The sequence below is a fragment of the Dipteris shenzhenensis genome, chromosome 29 (assembly GCF_047967505.1).
Source record: "Dipteris shenzhenensis isolate YYH24624 ecotype China chromosome 29, Dip_SZ_1.0, whole genome shotgun sequence".
Classification (NCBI taxonomy): domain Eukaryota; kingdom Viridiplantae; phylum Streptophyta; class Polypodiopsida; order Gleicheniales; family Dipteridaceae; genus Dipteris; species Dipteris shenzhenensis.
The window spans coordinates 15,029,115-15,050,323 of NC_141624.1; the positions used below are offsets into that span (position 1 = coordinate 15,029,115).

The following is a 21,209-nucleotide window of genomic DNA, read 5'->3' on the forward strand; positions in this document are numbered from 1 at the left end:
ACAACTCCGCTCACTAACTCAGGTGTCCAATGATCCACTGAAAATACCCAAGCCATGGGTGTGAGTGATTTTCCCACAACCTTAAATGCATGGACCAGATCTGCAAGCATCCACTGTGAACGACAACAGTCAACAACAATGGAATCACCTTCGGAAAGAATCACCAGCTCATTCTGAGCATAAGAAAATCATGGGCTTTGTCCAAAACTGGTGTCCTCGCTTTTGAAAAAGCAAGGGGAGCCAATTTTGGATGCTTGCCTTAGGGTTACTCTGACAGAAAAGCAAGATTTATTTTTGTTATCTCTCAGTCTGATGGGATTTCCCTCTTCGCTCAGGGTAGGTGCCTACATAAAACTCCACCCTGAGCCTTTTCTCTCAATCAAATTGCATCTCCAACCCTAAAATTCACTTTCGAGACAGCCTCTGAAATCGTATGCCAAACTTCCCTCAATCTGGCCCTTTCCTCTTCAACAAGCTAACTACCTCTATTCTTATCAGGCATCAATCCAAAATCGAGCCAGAAGACGTCTTCACACACACGGATATCACTCCATCCCTACCTAACTGATGAAGTTTAGTAGTTCCTAGCCAAAAGTAGTGCAAAACCGAAATTTGCAGACACGTGGAAGATCCAAGCAAAGTCACTCTCTGTTACAGCAAATTCGCCCTCCAGGAGTTGGCTCTGATACCAACTGGCACGACGACGATTACCCTTGGGAATCCGGACTTGCACACAAGCAAAAACAACCGATCATTGAACTACAATGAGAGGCGCAAGCATGCTCACCACCCAACTATGATGCTCACGGGTCCAGGGCTCGTAGTATCTGAGCATCCTGGCGAGCCATACGCTGGGCTGTTGGCATGAACATCTACATCCAACCAGTCCACAACCATCCTCACGCCCCATACCACCAGGAGGCGCCCATAGGGCCTCATTATTGCACTAGGAATCTAGGCTACGCAGGAAAGCAAGTGCGTGTCTGCAACACGATCCATGATTGAGAGCAGCAAGGAGGAGCTAGACCTGCGCTGACTTGTATGAATGAAAACTGAACCCCTGGGCTCCTTAATAGGCTCTTGCCCAATGCTACTAAAAGTAGTAGGACCCCTAACTCGTCCATTGCCCTTGCAACCCATCCTGAGAATCGACTATGTAGTTTCTAGCCTCCCAGGCTATCAAAGCTAGTCCCACACGTCAGATATCATCCATGCACATGACACCACTCTGATTGTACCTCATCAAAGGCTCCAGTACTCAAATTGTCTTTTGCCATGGAGCATCCTTTTGAGCAGATTACCGTTCTTCTATCTTTGGCGCAACCCGAAGACTCGAGTGTGAGAATGAACAACTGATTCTCAAATTGAGCTTATCGGTTAATAGGTTGGCTAGCGATTTGTGATTCCTTGAATCACAGATCGACTGCAGAAAACAAGGAAGGAGAGGGTTGGCTTGCAACTATTCTTTGCCGTTTGGGGGGGGAGGGGGGGTTATATTTGATGGATGACGCTAGAGATACCCTGCCAAATCATCGCTTCACTATAAAGCCATCAATTCACCTCATAGCTTTTCCAAAAGCCACTACCCAAATCGGGAAAAGAACCACTACAAATATGATGCTGTAGTTTCAAAAAGCCACCCTTCTTGCAACCAAAAAACCAATCAAAGACAAATCCTCCAAATCGGTGGTTTAGGACCTTGGGAAGATCCCTTCTCTTAGAGATTGCCATAGCAGCTCTAGCTAGGTGAGTATCGACTAGTATAGGCGAGCCAATCAAGTCACCTACTCGGTTATCAATTCCAATTCATGCATGTCCCTTCTTAGCGCATACAAGCTTGATGACTAGGCGACTATCAGGGCCACCCCTATGAGTACCCAAATCAACAAGTCACAATGTTTCTCCATTAGTGGGTTCCTTTCCAACGATTGGGCGTTATTGTTTTTATCCAAATCTAGTCCCAATCCTTAAATCAAATCAAAGAGTGGTAGTGCGCTAATGTGGTGGGAATAGTCATCCCTCCAAGAGTTCCCTCAACATCACTTGGTTTCTGGGATAACCATATCATAGACACGAAACGTTTACCCCCTGCCAATTCAAGTATTATCTATTCCTTTCCGGAATAGATTACGAATCAGACTTTCCACCTTAGATCAAGTATGTGCACAACTTGATAGGTGAGGCTCCAAGAGTTCGATTAGGGATTTCAGAGTTCTCAGTCCGAACGTCCTTCCCTTATCTTGAATCAAGGGATTCATATCAACGTGTCCTTATCCTAGAACGGCACCCATTATCTCATCCCTAAGAAGAGATCCCCGAGGTTTAACACTAGCATGATATATCCCCAAGGCTCGGGGATTGACTATTAGAGATCCGTCTTCCCATCTTATGCAAGTCCATGAAGACCTTGCGCAATATCAACTAGGAAGTCTACTTAAGATTCTCAAGATTCTGTCCAGAACCTTTACCTTTTGAACCAACGTTTCTCCTTCATGATTCCAATCATAAGGTGATGTATGAGAATACATCTCTGGCAAGGCGTCGACTAGAGATAGCACCCTCAAAGTATGAGGCACAACAATGTTGCACCAAAGCCCATCTACGTCTTTGGCCCTAATACATCAATACATAAGGTTCCATCCACCTAGGAGTGGCTCTGATACCAATGAAACAACACTCGCCAGGTATGGTCAACCCTAGATCTTGGTGGGGTATCCATGTCAGCTGCATAACCAAAAACCCCATTAGAACAGAGGCAAAGCCTGCAAGCAACCCATTCAGGTCAGGGCATCCGCCCTAGGCTCAACCCATAAGGGTTGGTACCAGCAGCTTACCTGCCAACCATAGGTTCATCCGAGCCACCTCGGAGCTAGACAATGACCCTTTGACACTGAGAGCTGACCTACAAATGACTGAAAAACAACCCAATCTGCTCACCGTCGATGTAGACCACTATGCAAGGCTAAAGAAGAGGCTTGTGGTATCCCTAGGCGTGCAGCGGATCTGCGTGAGTGAGAGAGGTTAAGGGAGGACGGAAATCTGAGAGATATGGAGCTTGAGAAAACTGTGTGAAAGCTGAGAGATGTGGAGCTAAAGAGAGCTGAGAAACAGCTAAGAAAAGAGTTGGAAACTGGAAGGAACCCCAAACCTCTAGTTTGAACCTGAGCTATGGTGCTGCGTAGGCACCCTCTTGGAGTCACCAAGGGGACTGCTGAATATGTTGATGTCCTGCAGGGAATCTTGAAGGGGCTGGAGACTGCTTTGGGGCCGGAGAGGAGGATGATTTCTGAGGGGGGCTGGATGAAGAATGAGGTCAACAACCCCCCCCCCCCCGCCCCCCCCCCCCCCTTTATACAAGGGGCTGGAGGGCCTGGTTGGCTGGCCCCAACCAGCAAGAAACAGCGGACCAGACTATAGAGAAACGATAGGGTTTGCAGTGGAGCGATCAAAAAGTAGACAATACTCAGACACAACCGAAGAACGGAACTCAGAAAACATAGTGCCTGTCGGTAATATGAAAAACTGAATACAAGAACCTCAGCTGTCGTGTCTCAAGGACCGTGGCTGAGGTGAATCAGAAAGATGATTCCATGTAGAGAAACTGTAGAAAAAATAGCAGCAGAGGGAGCGTAACGCAGTCCTCCGTGTAGCTCGATGATGATGAAGATAAGGAGCAGATCTGGAGCAGGAGGGGACAGATCTGGAGCAAAGGAGCAGAAGGGACAGAGCTGAAGCAGAGGAGCAGAGGAGCAGAAGTTGGGGCAGATCTGGAGGAGAAGATGGAGCAGCCAGGAGGCAGAGAAGGAGAGGCAGAGAGAAGGCAGCAGCCAGGAGGCAGAGGGGAGCAGATCTGAAGAGGAGAGGTAGAAGTGGAGCAGGCGGGGCTGCAGAAAGGCATGGAGGAGAAGAGGAGCAGCTGCAGGTCCTGTCGTCTCTGAAGGAGTGTGGGGGCTTGTGCCTTTATAGGCCAGACCTAGCTGGTCGGCCAGCTGGTCGGTGGGCCTGCCAGCTGGTCGGCCAGCTGGTCGGTGGGCCTGCCAGCTGGTCAGCCAGCTGGTCGGCCAGTTCTGGTCGGCCAGACCAGCTGGTTTTTCTGGCCACTTGTTTGGCTGGGGTGGCTGGCCTGTGAGCTGTTAGATTGCCCCAGAAATTGGGGATTGTTAGTTGCTTAATACAGACAATCCGCTGGTTGGCTGGCTGGTTGGGCTTAAATGCCAGTCCTCAAGCTGCCTAGGGAGGGGCAGAAGGCAGCCTGTAAAAGGTGCCTTCCCCGAGTCCATTTCCTTTGCTGTAGAGCTGCCTCAGAGAGCCCTCCTGGGGCTCCTCCTCTTGTCCCCTTTACTTGGTCCAGCCCTTGTGGGACCTTCTAGGCTCCTACCCTAGTGAGCATGGACTTGATTTCTGACAGGCTGAGAGACTGACCCACGTAGCTCGTGCTTGACTGTTCTTGGACAAGGACTCACAAGAGAGTCACATCATATGCCAAAATCACCTAGATTAGGGACCTACTTGCACTTGTCGATGTAGCTAGTTGTCACCTTGCACCCAAGTGCAAGGACAGCTCATAATTTATGTCTTTCTGGTAACTTGAAGTGGATGACTAGGGTGTTTCTAAAGCCTTACTATTGTCTTTTCAAGTGAGCCTGTTCCTTGGAAAGATTTGTATATATTGTCATAGTGGTCGTGGATTGTTTGCAAACATTGTTTTTGTGTTTCGATTGAACTAGTAAGGAGTAATTTATCACATTATAGCTCTTGTTAATGGATGCTTGGGAGCTCATACCATGTATTACTAGTTTGTATTGTTCTTTCCATCATCTAATGTTCAGTCTTGTACCAACTCCAAAAAATGTTACTTATATCTAGTATATGCTCACAATGGTAGTATAGTTGTTGCTTTTAAGATTTTGAGGCTTGGTTTGCACATGATTAGGGAATTAGAAATGATTTGTGGAGGCATATTGACATTGTGCCATTTTATTGGCTTCTTAGGTGTTGTTGAAAGACACAGATGAAAGAGCTTGTGCCTATATAGCTGGTGCAGCTCCAAATAGATGGGGTTTTACTTCAGATGGCCGAGACTTGAATACAATGATCGAGCCTACTAATTTCTGTACAAGTAAGGATTGGTTTCATTTCATTTGGCATGTTTGTTTTGTACTACCATCATTATAAAAAATGCGATCTTGGCTACCACTTTGTTTTGATAACATTAGGGAGAGAATTATGATAAGTCAATTAAGATGCCCAAGGGTTGTCCCTTTCAAGCTGGTAAACCGTGCAAGTATAGTGGATCGACATAATATTTAGATAGGTCAGGATTTAAAGAAATAGCAGTGAAGAGAGAGAAGTATTGGGACAATGAGGTCGTTGTAGATAGAGAAAAGAAAGAAAGAAAGTTGTAGTAACATCTTTCAAAGGCCTTGTAACTCATACAAGCCACTTTGGGCTGAAGCAAAGGGCTTGATAAGACCCTTTCAGATTAGCTAAGAAAAGCTAATAATCTCAAAACTCAAAGCTTAGACATGCAAAACTAGTGCTCTGAATACATATCCGGGTGCCATGGTGACTCTGCGATGCGATGCGAAGATGTCTCGTATCTGTGTCTGCCAAGCTGTTTGTCACTGCGGTTGGGGGTGTGGTCTCTGTGATTTTTGTATCCGGTGGACCATATCAAGAGTGCCGTCTCAGCTAGGACGGTCTCTTGTCAGAGTAGTGATGAGATGGACCTCTATCGTCCGTGCTTTGGTCAGCTTCTACATCGTGTGTGTTGGCTCCACTGCCCGGTGCTGTCTCTTCCTATTGATCCATACTACCCTCATGTCAGCTATCTCCTCCTCCTCTACCCCACTGTGTCCTATGCATCTCCATCAAATAGAGGCAACGCAGACTGGAACTGGAACAGCCGATACATACATACATACATACATACATACATATACATATAGATAAATATATATATATATATATATATATATATATATATATATATATATACATATATGTATACATATACATATATGTATGTATATGTATACATATATGTATATATATATGTGTGTGTGTATATATATATATATATACATACATATACGTATACATATACACATACATATACCATATAGATATATATATATATATACACATATACGTATACATATACACATACATATACCTATGTATGTATGTATGTATGTGTACACACAGAGAGAGAGAGAGAGAGAGGTATTAACATCTGCATGAGGCCTCACGGGCCTATGAGACAAAGCACACACGAAAAGGATAGACACCAACATCAGTTCTAGATTGAGAGTCTCTTGGAAGTGCATATACCACTCCTAAAGTTGTTATAGATTAGCTATGATATACTACGAAAGATAATTGTGCTGCATTACATCAATTTAACATTGAGAGTTCTTGGGTTTGGATTTGAAGTATTTGAAAAGTGCATTTCCATCTCTATAGACAAACCATTTTCCTTCCTTGCGAGCATCCTCCACTTTGTTCAATTCTATGACTTCCATCTTGAGGTGACTCGAGTGGGATCCTCCGAGATCCATATCTTGGTGTCTCTCAGGTTATTGGTTTTCGTGAGATTAATGTCTTCGAGAGACCTCGTGGGCCTATGAGATAAAGTACAATCAACGAATGACTTATACAAGCCCTGTGGGATGAGGCAAAGGGCTCACTAAGGCCCTTTGCTAAGTGCTATGCTAATAATGTCAAAAATTCAAACACTAAAAACTATGCCAAAGAAATACATATCTAGGGGCCATGCTGGGGATGCGAAGATGTTTCCTATCTGGTCTGTCGAGTCGTCTCTCGCTGTGGTGGGGGCGTGGTCTCTGTGATCTTTGTATGTGGTGGGCCATATCAAGAACGACCCCTCGTCTGAGACTATCCCCTCTGAGGAGAGCTGAAGTGAGCTGGACCTCCATCCTGCATGCTTTGGTCACCCTGTCCATCTTGCGCAATCTCTGCGTCTCTGGCTCAGACGCTTTGCGTCATGTGTTCTCGCTGATCCAATCTACTCCCATGCCAATTATCTCCTTCTCCTCTACTCCATTATGTGCGGGGGCTGAATTGAATGCATAGAAATCTTTGACATGTCACTATGTCCGATCTATATGTCTCTTGTAGCATTGTCATCTCCCAACGTCAGAGGATTTTGTGGAGGAAGGGAGCAGGGGGGGGGGGGGGGGGGGGGGGCACAGGAGTCCCCCTCTAAGATCGAGTTCTACCATGACCACTTCCTAAGAGTATTAGAGGAGGCAGTGATTATCAAACCACAGTATCTGGAGCACTGACGGGTCTTACACACGCCGAGCATTGAGGCGTAGGCACCATAGTTACTAGGGAACGGGAACGTGGGGGGTTGGAACGAGAACGTATCGGGAAGAGGGAACGGGAACAGGAAAGCCACATCATAAGACACGTCATCAAATCACATGTAAACATACCAAAATATTCAAATAAAATGGGGGCTTCCAAGGGGGCTGAGTGGGTGAGATGAGGGGCTGAGTGGTTGGAGCAAGTAGGAGCAACAAACTACGGCCAAAATCATGGCCAAAAACAGCAATTAAGTGACTTTTACCAGTCCTGTGACCTATCAGAAGCCGGAATGCGGTTTGGGAATGCCGGAACGCCATTTGGGAACGCCGGGACGCCATCTAGGAACGTTTGCATGGAGTTCCCTCATCTGGGAATGTTTTGGGACGTTTTCTTAAGGGAACGGCGTTCCCACGTTCCAGGAAGGGGGAATGGGGTTCCCTGGTAACTATGGCAGGCACGCCTACAGAGCTACGGATCTGCAGCTATTCATAGTGGCATAAGTGCAGATAGAGGAGCATTTCCTGTATACTTGCCTAGTCTATTATGAGATCCGAGGATGGTATCACTGTCTCTTTTAGGAGGGACACGGTTTCAGGCCACTCTCCCAGTGGATCCACTTTCATGACGAAGGTTGTGTTGGCCTCTATCTAATGGTGGCACCACAGAGAGAGCCTATTGTAGAAGATTAGAGAGAACTGACTCCCAAGCGTATCCCCTCTCTGGGCTCTTGTGTGTCTGAGTATAGAAAATCACATATCTGTTAGTGTAGGTCTCTAAGAAACCACCTTACGCCATCATGTGGTGTCCCCTCCCCTCCTTCCCTTTCTTCCCTTGTATTCTGAGCGTCAAAGGCTGAGTCGTACACCGTACAACTGTTTGGTCGAATCTTACCTTTGTACAGCTATATGGCTGAATCATGCACAGGGCTATAGGGGCCATGTGCGTCAAGTTAGGGTCGTCAAATCAGGCTGTACGACTGAACCGTACAGTCAGCCAAACATTTTACGGCTGAATCGTACGGGTCCATACGGGAGTACGAATGAGCGGTACTATACAGAAGAACCTCGAAGTTGGGGTTACGCCATGCGCGGGCATAGAGAAGTAGGTCGCATCAGGTAGAGCAGTACAGAGATCGTACGGACGGTGGCGGCACAACACACGCAAGCTTTGGAAAAGCCCCAAATCACTTTGGAAAAGCCCAAATACCAAAGTACCCCTAAATTGAACACGTTTTCTTGGATTAGAAACGTTTCAAAATGTTCAAAACGTTTCTAATCCAAAGAAACGTGTTTTGTTGTGACTATGCTTATTCTTGCTTTTCAACACTTCACATATTCTTGTTTTTCAACACTTGAGTTCAAGTTTATTCTAGTTTATTGGTTGCATGCATCTTGAGTGCTATTCCTTCTTGCGAATGGAATTCGGCAATATGTTTGTTCAGCATGCTGCTTACTCTTTGAACAATGATTTCATTTTCCGCATCAGCTGTGTTGGTTTATGGAGTATTTCTTTTGGGAAGAAGTCCAAATTCTGATGATGGGCATTTACCCAGTTTTCAGTGTTTAGACAAGTCCCAGCTCCTTTTCAACAAATGCTATAAACTGTTTGAATGATATGGCAGAAGTTGAATGGCAATGTGTGCGTCTTGAAGGTGTGCCGTTTTTTATAACTAGACAGGATGACATGGGTGGTACAATTTTCCTGAATTTCGTTGGTTCTTCTGATAGAACAATGTGATATTTAAATCTGACTCTAGTTTGTGTGATATGGTCACACTGTGTTAGTGCCCCATTGCATTTTGTGGGCAATTGCATCGGAGTGCTGACTTGAATGAGCATAGTGACTTAATCATGCCACAGGCAGGGCAAAATGACAAATATAGAATCTCAGAATGGTGATGGGGAAAACATGGCTCGAGAGATTGCCGGTGGTGGGAGGGAAAACCTACTTAAACACCATGTCAAAACTACATCTTGGGGCTTGCATTTCCTGTAGCTATATATTTATGCCTGAAATACAATGCTTTTAAAGGATTGAGTTTTATTCGTTTTTGCTCCTGCCTGGAAATTATAAATAGGGCATATATTTTTTGAGGTCGTCTATAGGTTAGGCCTCATTGCTGGCTAAACCCCTTCAAGTCCTGACGTTTTTAAGCATGTGCAGAAGAAGAAGCAATGTCTGCTGCTCCCCCTGGGGTCGAAGTTGTAAGAGACCATAATGGAACTCTGTGCTGGAAGCGTCGGCGGCATGCTTTGTACAGCTCTGTGGCTATGACACTCCTAGCAGAGATAATCAATGCTCGGTGAGTAGCAAAAGAGGCATTTTTTTAGTATTGCTGTGCCCAAAAATTCCTTGAATGCTTTCATAAGTGCACAGTTAATGGGTCTTGCAGTCTTTTCACAACAGTACGGGATGCTTTGGGTTTGACATATGATGTCTCCTTTGAGATGAGTCTATTTGATAGGCTGAGGGGAGGCTGGTTTGTCATATCAGTCACTTCCACTCCAGCTAAGGTGAGATTTTTGTTTTACATCTATTTTCTCTAAGTCTTTGCCTTTTCATACGTTCTAAAGGTCTGACTACTGTGAAAGCTGCAGATACAAAAAGCCGTTGAGGCTTCACTAAATGTACTGAAAGGTCTCCATGGAAGTCGGATCAACCAACGTGAGCTGGATAGGGTAAGTTATATACACCCTTTTCTTTCTTCACTGTTTTAGAGGATTGTTTCATGATCAATCTTGTTAGTTTTACAATCAGCACCTCAATGTTTAAAGCAGAATATCATTTAAACTCTCATAATCTAAAAAATCTTCATTACTTCTGAAACAAGAGGTTTATTTTGATGAACCAAACTTTCTTCACGTGTTGCAGGCCAAGAGAACATTAATGATGAGACATGAATCTGATTCAAAAGATAATTCGTATTGGTTGGGTTTACTGACTCATTTGCAGTCACCTTTTGTGGTTAGAAAGGTAAATTGTTCTTTTCATCATGCTCTGTATTTATTCTTGGCATTGAATAGTCATGCAAGAGAGAATAGAGCCACCATGATAGTGCTGAATTCAGTATTTTCATAGATGTAAAACTCAGGACAAGGGGTATGGATAATAGCAGAGAATTATGCAGCACTGATGCACTTATGAATGCTGACTGAGGCTTCTATCCTTGATGCATGTTGTATTTTCAAGTAGGACTCAGGTGGAGGACAGTAGGCAGTCACGTGAGTCTGAACATTATAATCTATGTGCAAGTGTTGATATGAGTTCATCGACCATTTTTCAATAAATTGTCCTATTTCGTGATTCCTATTTTGGGTTGTAGAGAGGCTTCATTCTAGATTGTGCTCTACGTGCCGCTTTAAGATAAGAGCAACGTGTCAAGGACGTGGATAGATTAATGTTTTTTTGTACAGGTTCAAGGATATGTATATGCATGGTTTTTTGTTAGGTAGAGTTTATGAAGCTTTTCTGTTGTTGGCCAATGGAAAGATCAAGATTTCTTCCTCACGAGAACATCAAACACAGTAGAAAAATTATTCATAAAGCTGAGACTTTGTAAAGTCAAGTCAATACATGTTTGTATGGCTTCGCTCAATGGACATAATTCGTTGAGCCTGCCGGAAACCATGAAAATGAGATCCCCAGAGGCAAAAAGGCTAGATATTCAAGTTTGGGCTTGCATAGGTCTCTTAGAACCAGAGTTACCAATTGACATAATCAAAGAGGCTGGGAAGGGTCTAAAGTTAGAGGGGACCAAGTTATAGTCTTCTTCGTCTAAGTTGGCTGAAGCATCACCACCATCATGTGGATGAGGAGCTGAATCTGTGACAACCATGCTTGAATCCTTTTTCTTTTCATTGGCAATTCTTTTCTTGCATTTTCTTATGTAGTGACCTGGCTTCTTGTAACAATGACAAATGCCCTTTTTCCTGGGTTTCTTTGCATCACTCTTAGCCTTTTGAGAAGGCTATCCAGAATCAGCTTTATGCTGATGTGTAGGCTGATTTGGATGCTGCTTATGTTGCCTCTTCCCTTTGGGCTTGAATTTAGAAAGCATGGCATGCTTACCAGCCCATGAAGCCATGTGTTTCCTGGTTTGCTCTTCTTGCAACGGAAGTCCCATCAGCTCGTGAAAAGTGAGAGGGTTGCCACCCCCCCTCAATGACAAATTCAGTGAGTGTGAAATCCGAGATATGACTTAGGAAGAGAATTCAAAGTAGTGGTCATCATTTTGAATCAGGAATAATCTCATCTATATTCAACAATTGCTCTCTCAAGTGTCCTAAAGCTTGGTAAGGTGATCAGACGTTGAGTCACCCTCATCCATGTGAGTATGTGATAACTTTCTCTTCAGGAAAGAGACCCTAGCATCATTGCAAGCTGCAAACACTCTCTCCAAAATATCCCAAGCTGCCTTTGAGGTCTTGCATACTGAATGTGCGGAATAATAAACCTTTGACAGAAAGAGAGATTACTGAGAGTGCTTGTGCATCACGTGAATCCCACCTTTTCTGTTCCTGTGTGGGAAGCACAACTGCAGCAACCACTGCACCAAGCACTTGTCCTGCATTGTGAGCTTGTTCTCTACCCCTTGCTCCACCTTGTTGAGGAGGAGTGGCAAGCGCAACCACATTCTTTGGCCTTGTCTCATCCCCACCGACATAATCCCACAAATGTTTGCCAACTAAAAGATTGCGTCCATAAAACTCCATAAAGAGTAAATGGTATCATCCAACTTACCCTCTTGTGTGAGGACACCAAGCACTTCATTGGGATTGTTCTGAGCCATAACTGCCAAAGAAAACAAAATGCAGCAAATGTGTCAAGAAATTTCCCTTCTTGGAATTTATAGCTGCACAACACAAATCCCTTCCGGGATATAGATGCAAGCTGCCCCTTGCTCAAAAAACCAGTCAATCAAGCATCCATCCAATGCAAAATGCAAAATGATAAGCAGTGAGTGCTACATAGTCATGACAGAATGATAATCGTCTACACAACACTAGCATCCTCATCATCAGAGCGTCAAGGTGGTAGAGGTAGTGAGTAAATAAAGTCAGAGATAGAATGACAGTGACCCCTGTCGGTGGAGCCCCAACTTTGACAGGGAAGGGATATCCCCAAGTGTAATTTGTGCCTCAACCTTGTGTCTGAGCTGTTGTGTCATTCGCTTTGTGTCACGATCATGATGGGGCCTCGTGGTGTGGGAGTCCACATGGTCTGGCTGGAAGAAATCAGTGATCGAGCTCTGAGAAGAGTCTATCAAGGAGGTGTGCTCGTGTCTCCGTGATCAAAGTAGACCCTCGTGGTGTTTGATTGCCTCGTGAATGAAGGCGGCTAAGCATCCTTGGTCTGGAAAGGAGAGAAAGCAAGACAATATCTCGGAACTGTTTCTGAAGAGGCAATATAAGCATCCTCGAATCTCATAGTATACCGGGCATCGGAAAATGAAATGCTCCTCCGACTCAATCTCTTGTGTGTCACATAATGTGCATATGCGCCTCTCCTTGGGCAAACCCGCAGCCGTGTCACTCTCTATGCGAAGTCTATGTGAAGGGACCCGAAACTGCCCAATAGAGATTCTCAATGAGTGGGGTAGGTGGATCTGTGTATACCCAGGTGGGTCGATAAAACCCTCTCCTGTGACATGTAAAGAATGATCTCTGTAGAAGCTGAGCTTACTGGAAGCTCACTGGGTCCCAACCAGGTTCTGAAAGTGTGTAGCTGCAAAAGATCCTCATGAATGGCATGGTTGATCTCATGAGACAGGAGGGGGAAAAAGGGCGCGTCAATGCTATATAGAAGGGGGGGAGTCTGTCCACGTGGAGTCCCAATCACTCAAACCATCTCTCTATGCATGCAAAGCAGCATCTCTGGTCACGTGTTGCTGCTGATAGTGCCATAGAGGAGGACAATGCTAGCCACAGTATTTCGTTGCATCCCGAAGCGTAATCTGCATATCTCCTAACTCGACATAGGTAGGTGATACCTTGAAATGCTGCATCAAGCTGTAGTGGAGATGACCCAAACTCAGCCTGAATGATCTGGTGAGGAACTAACGGCTTAGTGCCAATCATTCGTGATAGCATAAGAACCTGTAGGCGCTCCACTCGGGCCCACTCTATATCCGATAGATCGGGCCCCCAACTAGGGCTGCCATACATCCCCACTGGGTGGAACAGGGAGTCAAAAAGTAAGCCCTTGGTCCGCGTGTCTTGGAAATGTGAGTGAAAGCACTGCCTCTTTAGTCTGGTCAAGGAAGCGTATCTTTTGCTTAGTTGGGCCTTCAGCACCGGTCTCATAGTAAGGATAGGTCTAGAGAAGAGAACCCCTAGGTTTGTATATGACGAAACAGTCTCAATCGGCGAGCTGTCGAAGGTGAACTGCTCCAGCTGCATAGTTGCTCGGGATGTATTGAAGATCATGACCTTGGTTTTACTAAGGTTGACCTTCAAATCATGGGAATCACAAAAGGACTGTAGTGCATCTAAGTGTCTCTGGAGACCCTCTGCTGAGGAAGATAAGAGTGCCACATCATCCACGCATAACAAGATCTGGATCAGAGTGCCAGCGAGAGAGCATCTCTTCCCTCCCAGCGTCTGCATAACTGTCTCAAGCTCTTCAATGTAGAGGCTAAACAGGGTTGGTGATAAAGGACACACTTGTTTGACCCCAATAGTACTCATGATCTCAACAATCCATCCAGACCCTATCCGAACTCTACTTGAGATCCGCTCGTAAAGTGCCATAGCAGCCCAAATGATCTCGTGGTCATAACCCATTCTTGCAGACGCTTGATGAGGCGGGCTCTCCAAACCATATCAAAGGCTTTGCAGAAATCTACAAAGCAGTAATAAACCCTCTATTTCCGTGCCCTCGCCCCTCAATGATACACTTAAGTGTAAGGATGTGATCCATGGTCCCATGATCACATCCAGCTTGCCCATCTACTTTAAGTCTTTGCATCTCTGCGAATCGATTGACCTCAGAATCAAGCACGGATGCATAAATCTTGGACATGACATGTCCGATACCGTGAGATGGGGTTTAGAGATACTAAAGAAGAGGTATGTTAGCCCCAAGAGGACAGAGTGCGACAGTAAAACCAGTGATACAAGAGGTAAAAGCAAGGGATCCCATGATGTAATCAACAACACTAGAGTTCCCTCCATGTGGGAAGCAGATAAAACCACCCGAGAAGGGCCATCTAATCAAAACCATTATAAATTATAAGATCATGTATCCTTCCTAGATCTAACAGGGCCTACCCGTAAGATGTGATCAGAGCTCGTTTATCAGCTGAAACTCGGATCATACCTATGTCCTCAAGATCAATGTCTGGTAGTAAAATGGAACGTCTCTGAAGTCAAGAAGTGGTACCTAACAAACCCCGTCCTCGCGTGAAGTCCATAACCAAGAGGACTTCCCTGTGGCTCGAGAAATCGACAATGTCTTGGTTTTTTTTTTGGGGCAAGAAAAGTACTTCATTAAGTATGAATAAAAACCGTAGAGCAAGCTGAAGTGCGGGAGTACATCATGTCAAGCATGAGAAAAAGCAACTCAGAATGAGCAAACAAAAATACTAGGTGGCGGCTGAAAATGCCACCTCATCCCTGAGAGAGAGTTAGAGAAGAAAGGAGAACCCTTCCAGACTCTGAGAAAAGCAACCCTCCTAGCAGTAGCAGTCGTGGAGGTTCCCTGTATGTTTGCCCACATGGCCATCAAAGTGTGTATAGTATTTGCCTAAATACTGGCCATAGTCTGAGAAGGGTAAACCTGGGAGTCCTCCAAAGCCTTTGTACATCTGGCTCTCCAAATATGCCATGCTGTAATACTAGCTAGAATCTCCCAAGATGTGTCTACTGAAGCATGGGGAGCTTTGAATGGAGTAAACGGAACATCCCGGAGGGAGCATGACTCCACAAGGTGTCGTCGAACAAAGAAAGCTGTGTCCGTGTCATGTCCCTCGAAGAAAGCATGTCGACCAGTGAGTGACAACCAAGCAATTGATCCCCAGGTCATGAAGAAGGGGGCTCTATGAAAAATGCAAAGTATCCTAGTAACACCCTTCCAAATCGTCCTCGCTTGAGTGCACTCCCAAGGGCAGTGCTACACTAACTCAACCGTTGAGTGGCATTGAGAACATGTAGGGTCAGCCCCGAACCTGGATCTCCACAGGTTCACTGCAATCCCTCCATGAATAGTAAGCCAGATGAATAATGTGATTTTCCTATTCCTGAGGGATTTCCAAAGTCTCCTCCTAAGGAGGTGAGTGTCTGTGGAGTGGCGTCCAAAAAAATAGCCATGTCATCTGCCAGCTCACTATCTAGCAACTCCTTTTCTTGTCTCAACGGAAGTCTCAGGCCAAAAATATCAGCTTGACCTCTAATATAGAGGCTCATAGCTTCAGCCACAAATAAGAATAGAAAGGGGGCTAGAGGGCATCCCTGTCGGACTAATCTGGAAATCTGAAACCTGTCTCCCGTGACTCCACCAATGAGTACCCGGCTATGGGCTGACCTGTAAAGAGCAGAAACCCCTCTAATCCACAAATCTGAAAATCCAAAGCGAAGAAGGGTTCCCTCTAGAAAACCCGAATATACCCTGTCATATGCTTTTTTGAAGTCCAGGAGTAGGATTGCCAGTCTATGGCCCTCATGCATAGCCCACTCAGAAGCCTCCCAAAATGAGAATATGTTATCAAAAATGCTTCTGCCATGGACAAAGCCTATCTGTGTGTCATGTATAAGATCTGGCAGGATGGGCTGCAATCGCAGGCTGATGGCTTTCGCCAAGATCTTATATAAAGTGCCCAGTAAGGTGATCGGTCTCCACTGAGACACTAAATTTCTGCAACCTCGTTTTGAGCTAAGATGAATGAGACCCTCCGAGAGTGAGTCCGGCATCTCACCCGAGTCCCAAACGCCCTGCAGGGCTGAGGTGATGTAATCCCCAATCCGATCCCAAAAAATAAGAAAAAAGAAGGTGTAAGTCCATCTGACCTTGGACAACTACCCTTATGAAGGGCAGCAAGAGCAGTCCTGAACTCTATGTTGGTGATGCGTGCATCAAGTGAGGCTCTCATACCTCGATCCACCAACATAGTAATATGCTGCCAAACAATATGTCTAGCATCATCTCTGGCCTGGTAATCAGGATCTGCAGTCAGAAGGGAGGCATAGTAATATGAAGCAATCTGCATGATGGCATCTGGATGTGTTTGAAGTACCCCGTCTAAGTCAACAAGCTGCGAAACACTCTCTCTACTATGTCTAGGGCCAAGAGTAGAGAAGAGTTGCTTGTTGACTCTACCTCCGATCTACGTCTAGAAAGACTCTCTGGTGTGAAAGGCATACTCTGCTCTCTTATCTAAAAGTGTCTGTTGATGAGCCCTTGCTGCAGCAAGGCGCTCTTGAATCCAAGCATCTGTAAGCCGTTTTTACTCCTCTCTAGAGAGCTGGCAGTTGCTGGCGAATGGCAATCTCTCACCTGCGAATCTCATCTCTCTTGATACCAGCAACAGAATGATAAAAGCTGCTAATGTCAATGAAGGCTGCAACCACATCTGATGGGGACGATTGTCTACCCTACAGGTGAGAAACCCAAATTTGTAGCACTGCCTCTGTGAGGCCCTCGTCTGCATAGAAGGCATATTGAATCCTGATACTGGCAGAGCGGCCTCTTGCTCGAGGCTCTAAAAGCACCAAAACAACCGGAAAATGATCTACAGTAGACACCCCAGCGTTGATGCATATTGTCCCACCTCTGTCCAGTGCCCAATCATCCACATAAAATCTGTCAATCCATGCGTGAATAGGCATCCTTACTCTCCTGTTCGTCCAAGAAAAGAGAAGAGACTATGGCTGAGTGTGAAAAGCATCATCATACCAAACATCTCTGCCACCGAACTGAAAAAGGAAGGCATCCCATGTTGCTCTCTCAAGGGAGTGAATGCCACCTTCTCTACCCCCTCTTTTGTCTGAAGGCGTCTCAACAATGTCTGGTATAGAGCTGCGTATGGTGATGTGTCTGTCTCCTCTCGGACATCCCGAGCAAAGTCTGAGGTCTCGGGGGGAAGTAGCATATTGCAACGAACAAATCCGGGCTGTTTGTGTGTCGGATCTAGATCCCGAGAAATCTGGAGTGTGCATCTCCCCCTTGACTGAGATGGTCCCCAAAAGAGCGAACCTGTAACTCATGCCGATCCTCGTACTCCCCCTATGTCTTGTCTCATCTCTGTAATAAGACTCTCATGTGTACCCCTGACTACTGGTAGTGGGCACTCTGGACTCTAATGTGTCTCTGTATAAAAGACTATGTCACGACCTATATAAGATTGTGCGAAGTTCGTTGGTTCTGACCATAAGGTTCCATTACAGTTCCAAATGCTACAAGACAGGTTCTCGGTATGCTGAGTCTCATAGACTCCGCCTCCCTATGTGGGAGGAGGGGCAGATGCCCGACGGTGGCCTATATGGAGTCGTCCATCTCGAACTATCGCCCACTTCCCATCCTTGTGGGCCTGATCTTGTTGCTGCTATATCAAAGTGTGCCTCTCCTCAACCTGAGAGAGAGAGAGAGAGAGAGAGAGAGAGAGAGAGAGAGAGAGAGAGAAGTAGAAGTAGAAGTAGAGTCTATTAACGTCCTCGGGGGGCCAAAAATGACCCATGGGACCCGTTTCAATACAATGTAAAATAGAGTCTCCTCAAGGAGAGGGGTCAGGAGTCTATGAGTTCCTGATGCCAAGTAAAAAGACGAGTGACAAAAGATTCCAATGCCGCCAGAGAGGCAATAGAGAGAACTGATGTCAGCTGAGCGTAGTCCTCCACTATCTGCTGGCAGTCCTCCTTGATATGTGCATATCGGGGGCACTGTAGAGCCACATGTGCCTCCGTCTCAACTGTTTGCATGTCACAAAGGGTACAGACTCTAGCTGTCTGGGCTGATGCATCCAAGCTCCCTTCTCAATTGCAAATGTATGAGATTTGGTACGAAACCTGGCTATGTTTCTGCGATATAGAAGGGGGATAGGTGTGCTAATATAAGGCTGAGCATGAGTCTCTATGGACATGTATGTAGACCAACATGTGGGATTTATGTTGTCTTGGTAATATTCCAGGTTTACCCTCTTTTCACTTGTCAGCCAGTGAGTTTGCAAAGTGCTCAGTAAAGACAGTTGAAACTCTTGCATGGTGACCTTTTCAGGTGGCATGGTCAAATATGCTTCCACTTTCCATCTGCCGAACCATTTTCTTATGTCGGTTGCCCATCCTATACAGATGATCTTACTTTTGTGGTTCTTTTGAAGCTTTGTGCTGGCATTCCATGCTTTATGAGGCAACCTATCAGGTTGCATTTGCTGCACCTCTATTAGGTATTGCATAACTCTGATCAGTGCATGAAATTCAATCGGCCTCCTTCCCGTTTCCAACAGAAGTACTGAGTATGGAGTAGTGGGTTTGACACCAAGGTGTCGCTGTAAGAAAGCCTTTTGCATTTTCTCAATATCATTCCATGTAGAGGCTGAAATACTGCCTCCCCATACTTCCACTCCATATAATACTGTCTGTACTACATATGCATCAAACAATACATTTCGAATTTTCCAGTTCCTGGTGTCAGTGTGCCTGCAGTCATTCTCAAACTGGTAGTACTTCCCCCAGCAAGTGTCCATCCTTCTGTGTATACATTGCCACCATCTGTGATCTTCCAGGATATCAACCCCTAAGTATTTGAAGGTGCTGACATACTCAATAATCTGTCCATCAAAGGTGATCTCAGGGGGATGTTCTGGCTGATTGGTACAGACTGCCATCATCTTTATTTTTCCGACATTCACTTGCAGCCCACTTTCCCTACAGAAAGTCTTGAGCACTTGTAAAAGTCTGTGCACAGAGAGAGAGAGAGAGAGAGAGAGAGAGAGAGAGAGACTTAAGTTTACATTTGGAAACAGGACATTGGCTGTATTAGAGATCTGTTCTACCTTTATGAAATTGCCACGATTGAAGATGTGTACAATGCCTACAATCAGCTAAATTTAGATGACGATTCCTTATTTACATGCATCGGAATAGCTGGAGCACAGGTTTCCAAGGAGGCTCCCTTACTGGAAGCAGATGAAGGTATCTGAATTTTAGCAGAGCGTTTTCTTCCTGTGTTCTTTATGCTGTATTCTCTTGCCACCTTTCCAAAACAGTGCATGAGGTTGAAGTCTGGCATTTCCAGATGTTGGCCAGTTCTCAAACCGCCCAGGAGCTCTTGCACATGGAAGGGGCCTTTCAACAATGACGCGGCCCACCACCTAAATGGGAAGAATTTAAAGTCTTCTGGCTCTTGTGACTAGGTAACTCAACATTATTGTCTAGAAGTTTTGCAAAATAGGTCTTAAGTTTGAACTTTTTTCCACAAGTTGAAGCAACAATGCAAGTTGATGAATGATTTCGCAGAGTAATATTGAGCTTATTTGAAACTCATTGAATGATATTCTCAATTGTCTCTTTTGTTTGTGTTTGCTCCTGCAGACTCCTCTGAAACTACTGTCTCAAAACTCAAGTATGTAAAGTAACTTTCTCCATCTGAATGTAAGGCTATTCATTCTTTCTATTAACATATTTTATCTGTAACAATATTGTATGGAATTATATGAGAAATGTTTGGGGAAAGTGAGTTTCTGCTTTGAGGGAAGATTAAATGGTTTCTTCCTTCCCATTGTTTTAGTAAAGCATTTCTCTCATCCCCAGAGATCACACAGTATTTTAATGTTGATCACCGAACATGTAAGAGTAGAGGATGAATTCAAGAGGTCAATTACTCTGCTGTAGATGCAGGATGTGGGCTACAAAAATGCCAGTCAGAACAGCATTCATCTTTTAGTGACGCCGCCTTCCCCTTTCTTTTGTTGGCACACATTCGAATTCCGAATCATGGACAGCCATCTTTTCAGTTTATCCTTTCTTTTGAGGGATTTTTTACCGCAACTCTTGCAGAGTAGGGTATGCAGTGGATTGCCTGGCTAAGCAGAAATTTCTTGAGCTGATGGAATATAGCTCAGAGCTGCAATGTGTTTTTCATTGATTTCAAGTGCATGATTAAAGAAGGTTGATACCTTGGAGGGATTACATTACAAGAATAAATTGTTCAGAAAGCTCAGAAGCGCTTCTAACTCATTGGAGGATCCAGGCTGATAGTTAACCAAAATAAAGTCCAAAGTTTGATACATGATGTGGTGTAGGTGTTGGCAATACACGTGGACCCATTGATACCATAGTAATTGGGATTGATTTCAAGTTATGGTGATAAAGGACTAATATTCATTGCAAATAGTTATAAGCGCTTGGATCAACGAGCTTTGCTGTTATGAGATTGATGACCGTCTTTTTCTTGTGACATCAAACTTTACCCATTCCAACAACTATATATTTTTTTGACCAGCTGGAGGTTGATCAAATGATTATGTTGGTGCAATGGACTCAAGGATTAAATGTATACTTTCTTTGGTTTCAATGTCGATGGACTAACATTTGATAAGGGTGGCAGCAAGTGTCAATAAATGTGCTGAGGACTACTTCTGATCTTTCACATTTGAGAGCCCTCAAAGATGTGTCTTTTGTGCAAGCGCTTTATGTCTGGCTTAAAATACTTGGTCTATGCTTTGGCAAAGCTTATCTTTTAACTAGAAGGGCCACTTGAAAATGAGTAGGTAAACCACTTCGAATTCCTATCTTAGACATCTTCAAGCACTTATAGTTTGAGCACCTCATACAAACCTTATCATTGTATAATCAGCCTAGCAAACTACTTTGCAAGTTTATAGGTTTGCTTGCTTTCATGGTTATAAACAGTTTAAAGTGAGTTGACAATAGTAAACTTCAAATTTT

The 21,209-nt window shown here is 44.7% G+C and overlaps 1 protein-coding gene across 1 annotated transcript in view; it reads left to right on the forward strand.

The window, feature by feature from the left end:
* The window catches only part of LOC147882472 (Insulinase (Peptidase family M16) family protein), a 178,827-nt gene extending 157,916 nt beyond the window's left edge, over window positions 1-20,911 (forward strand). The window contains exons 18-25 of the mRNA XM_087401054.1: window positions 4,993-5,119; window positions 9,496-9,634; window positions 9,725-9,845; window positions 9,930-10,010; window positions 10,204-10,305; window positions 19,286-19,454; window positions 19,558-19,675; window positions 19,854-20,911. Coding sequence (XP_087257180.1) covers window positions 4,993-5,119; window positions 9,496-9,634; window positions 9,725-9,845; window positions 9,930-10,010; window positions 10,204-10,305; window positions 19,286-19,454; window positions 19,558-19,637 — 819 coding nt within the window. The 3' untranslated portion in view covers window positions 19,638-19,675; window positions 19,854-20,911. The remainder of the gene's footprint in view (window positions 1-4,992; window positions 5,120-9,495; window positions 9,635-9,724; window positions 9,846-9,929; window positions 10,011-10,203; window positions 10,306-19,285; window positions 19,455-19,557; window positions 19,676-19,853) is intronic.
* Window positions 20,912-21,209: the final 298 nt, after the last annotated feature.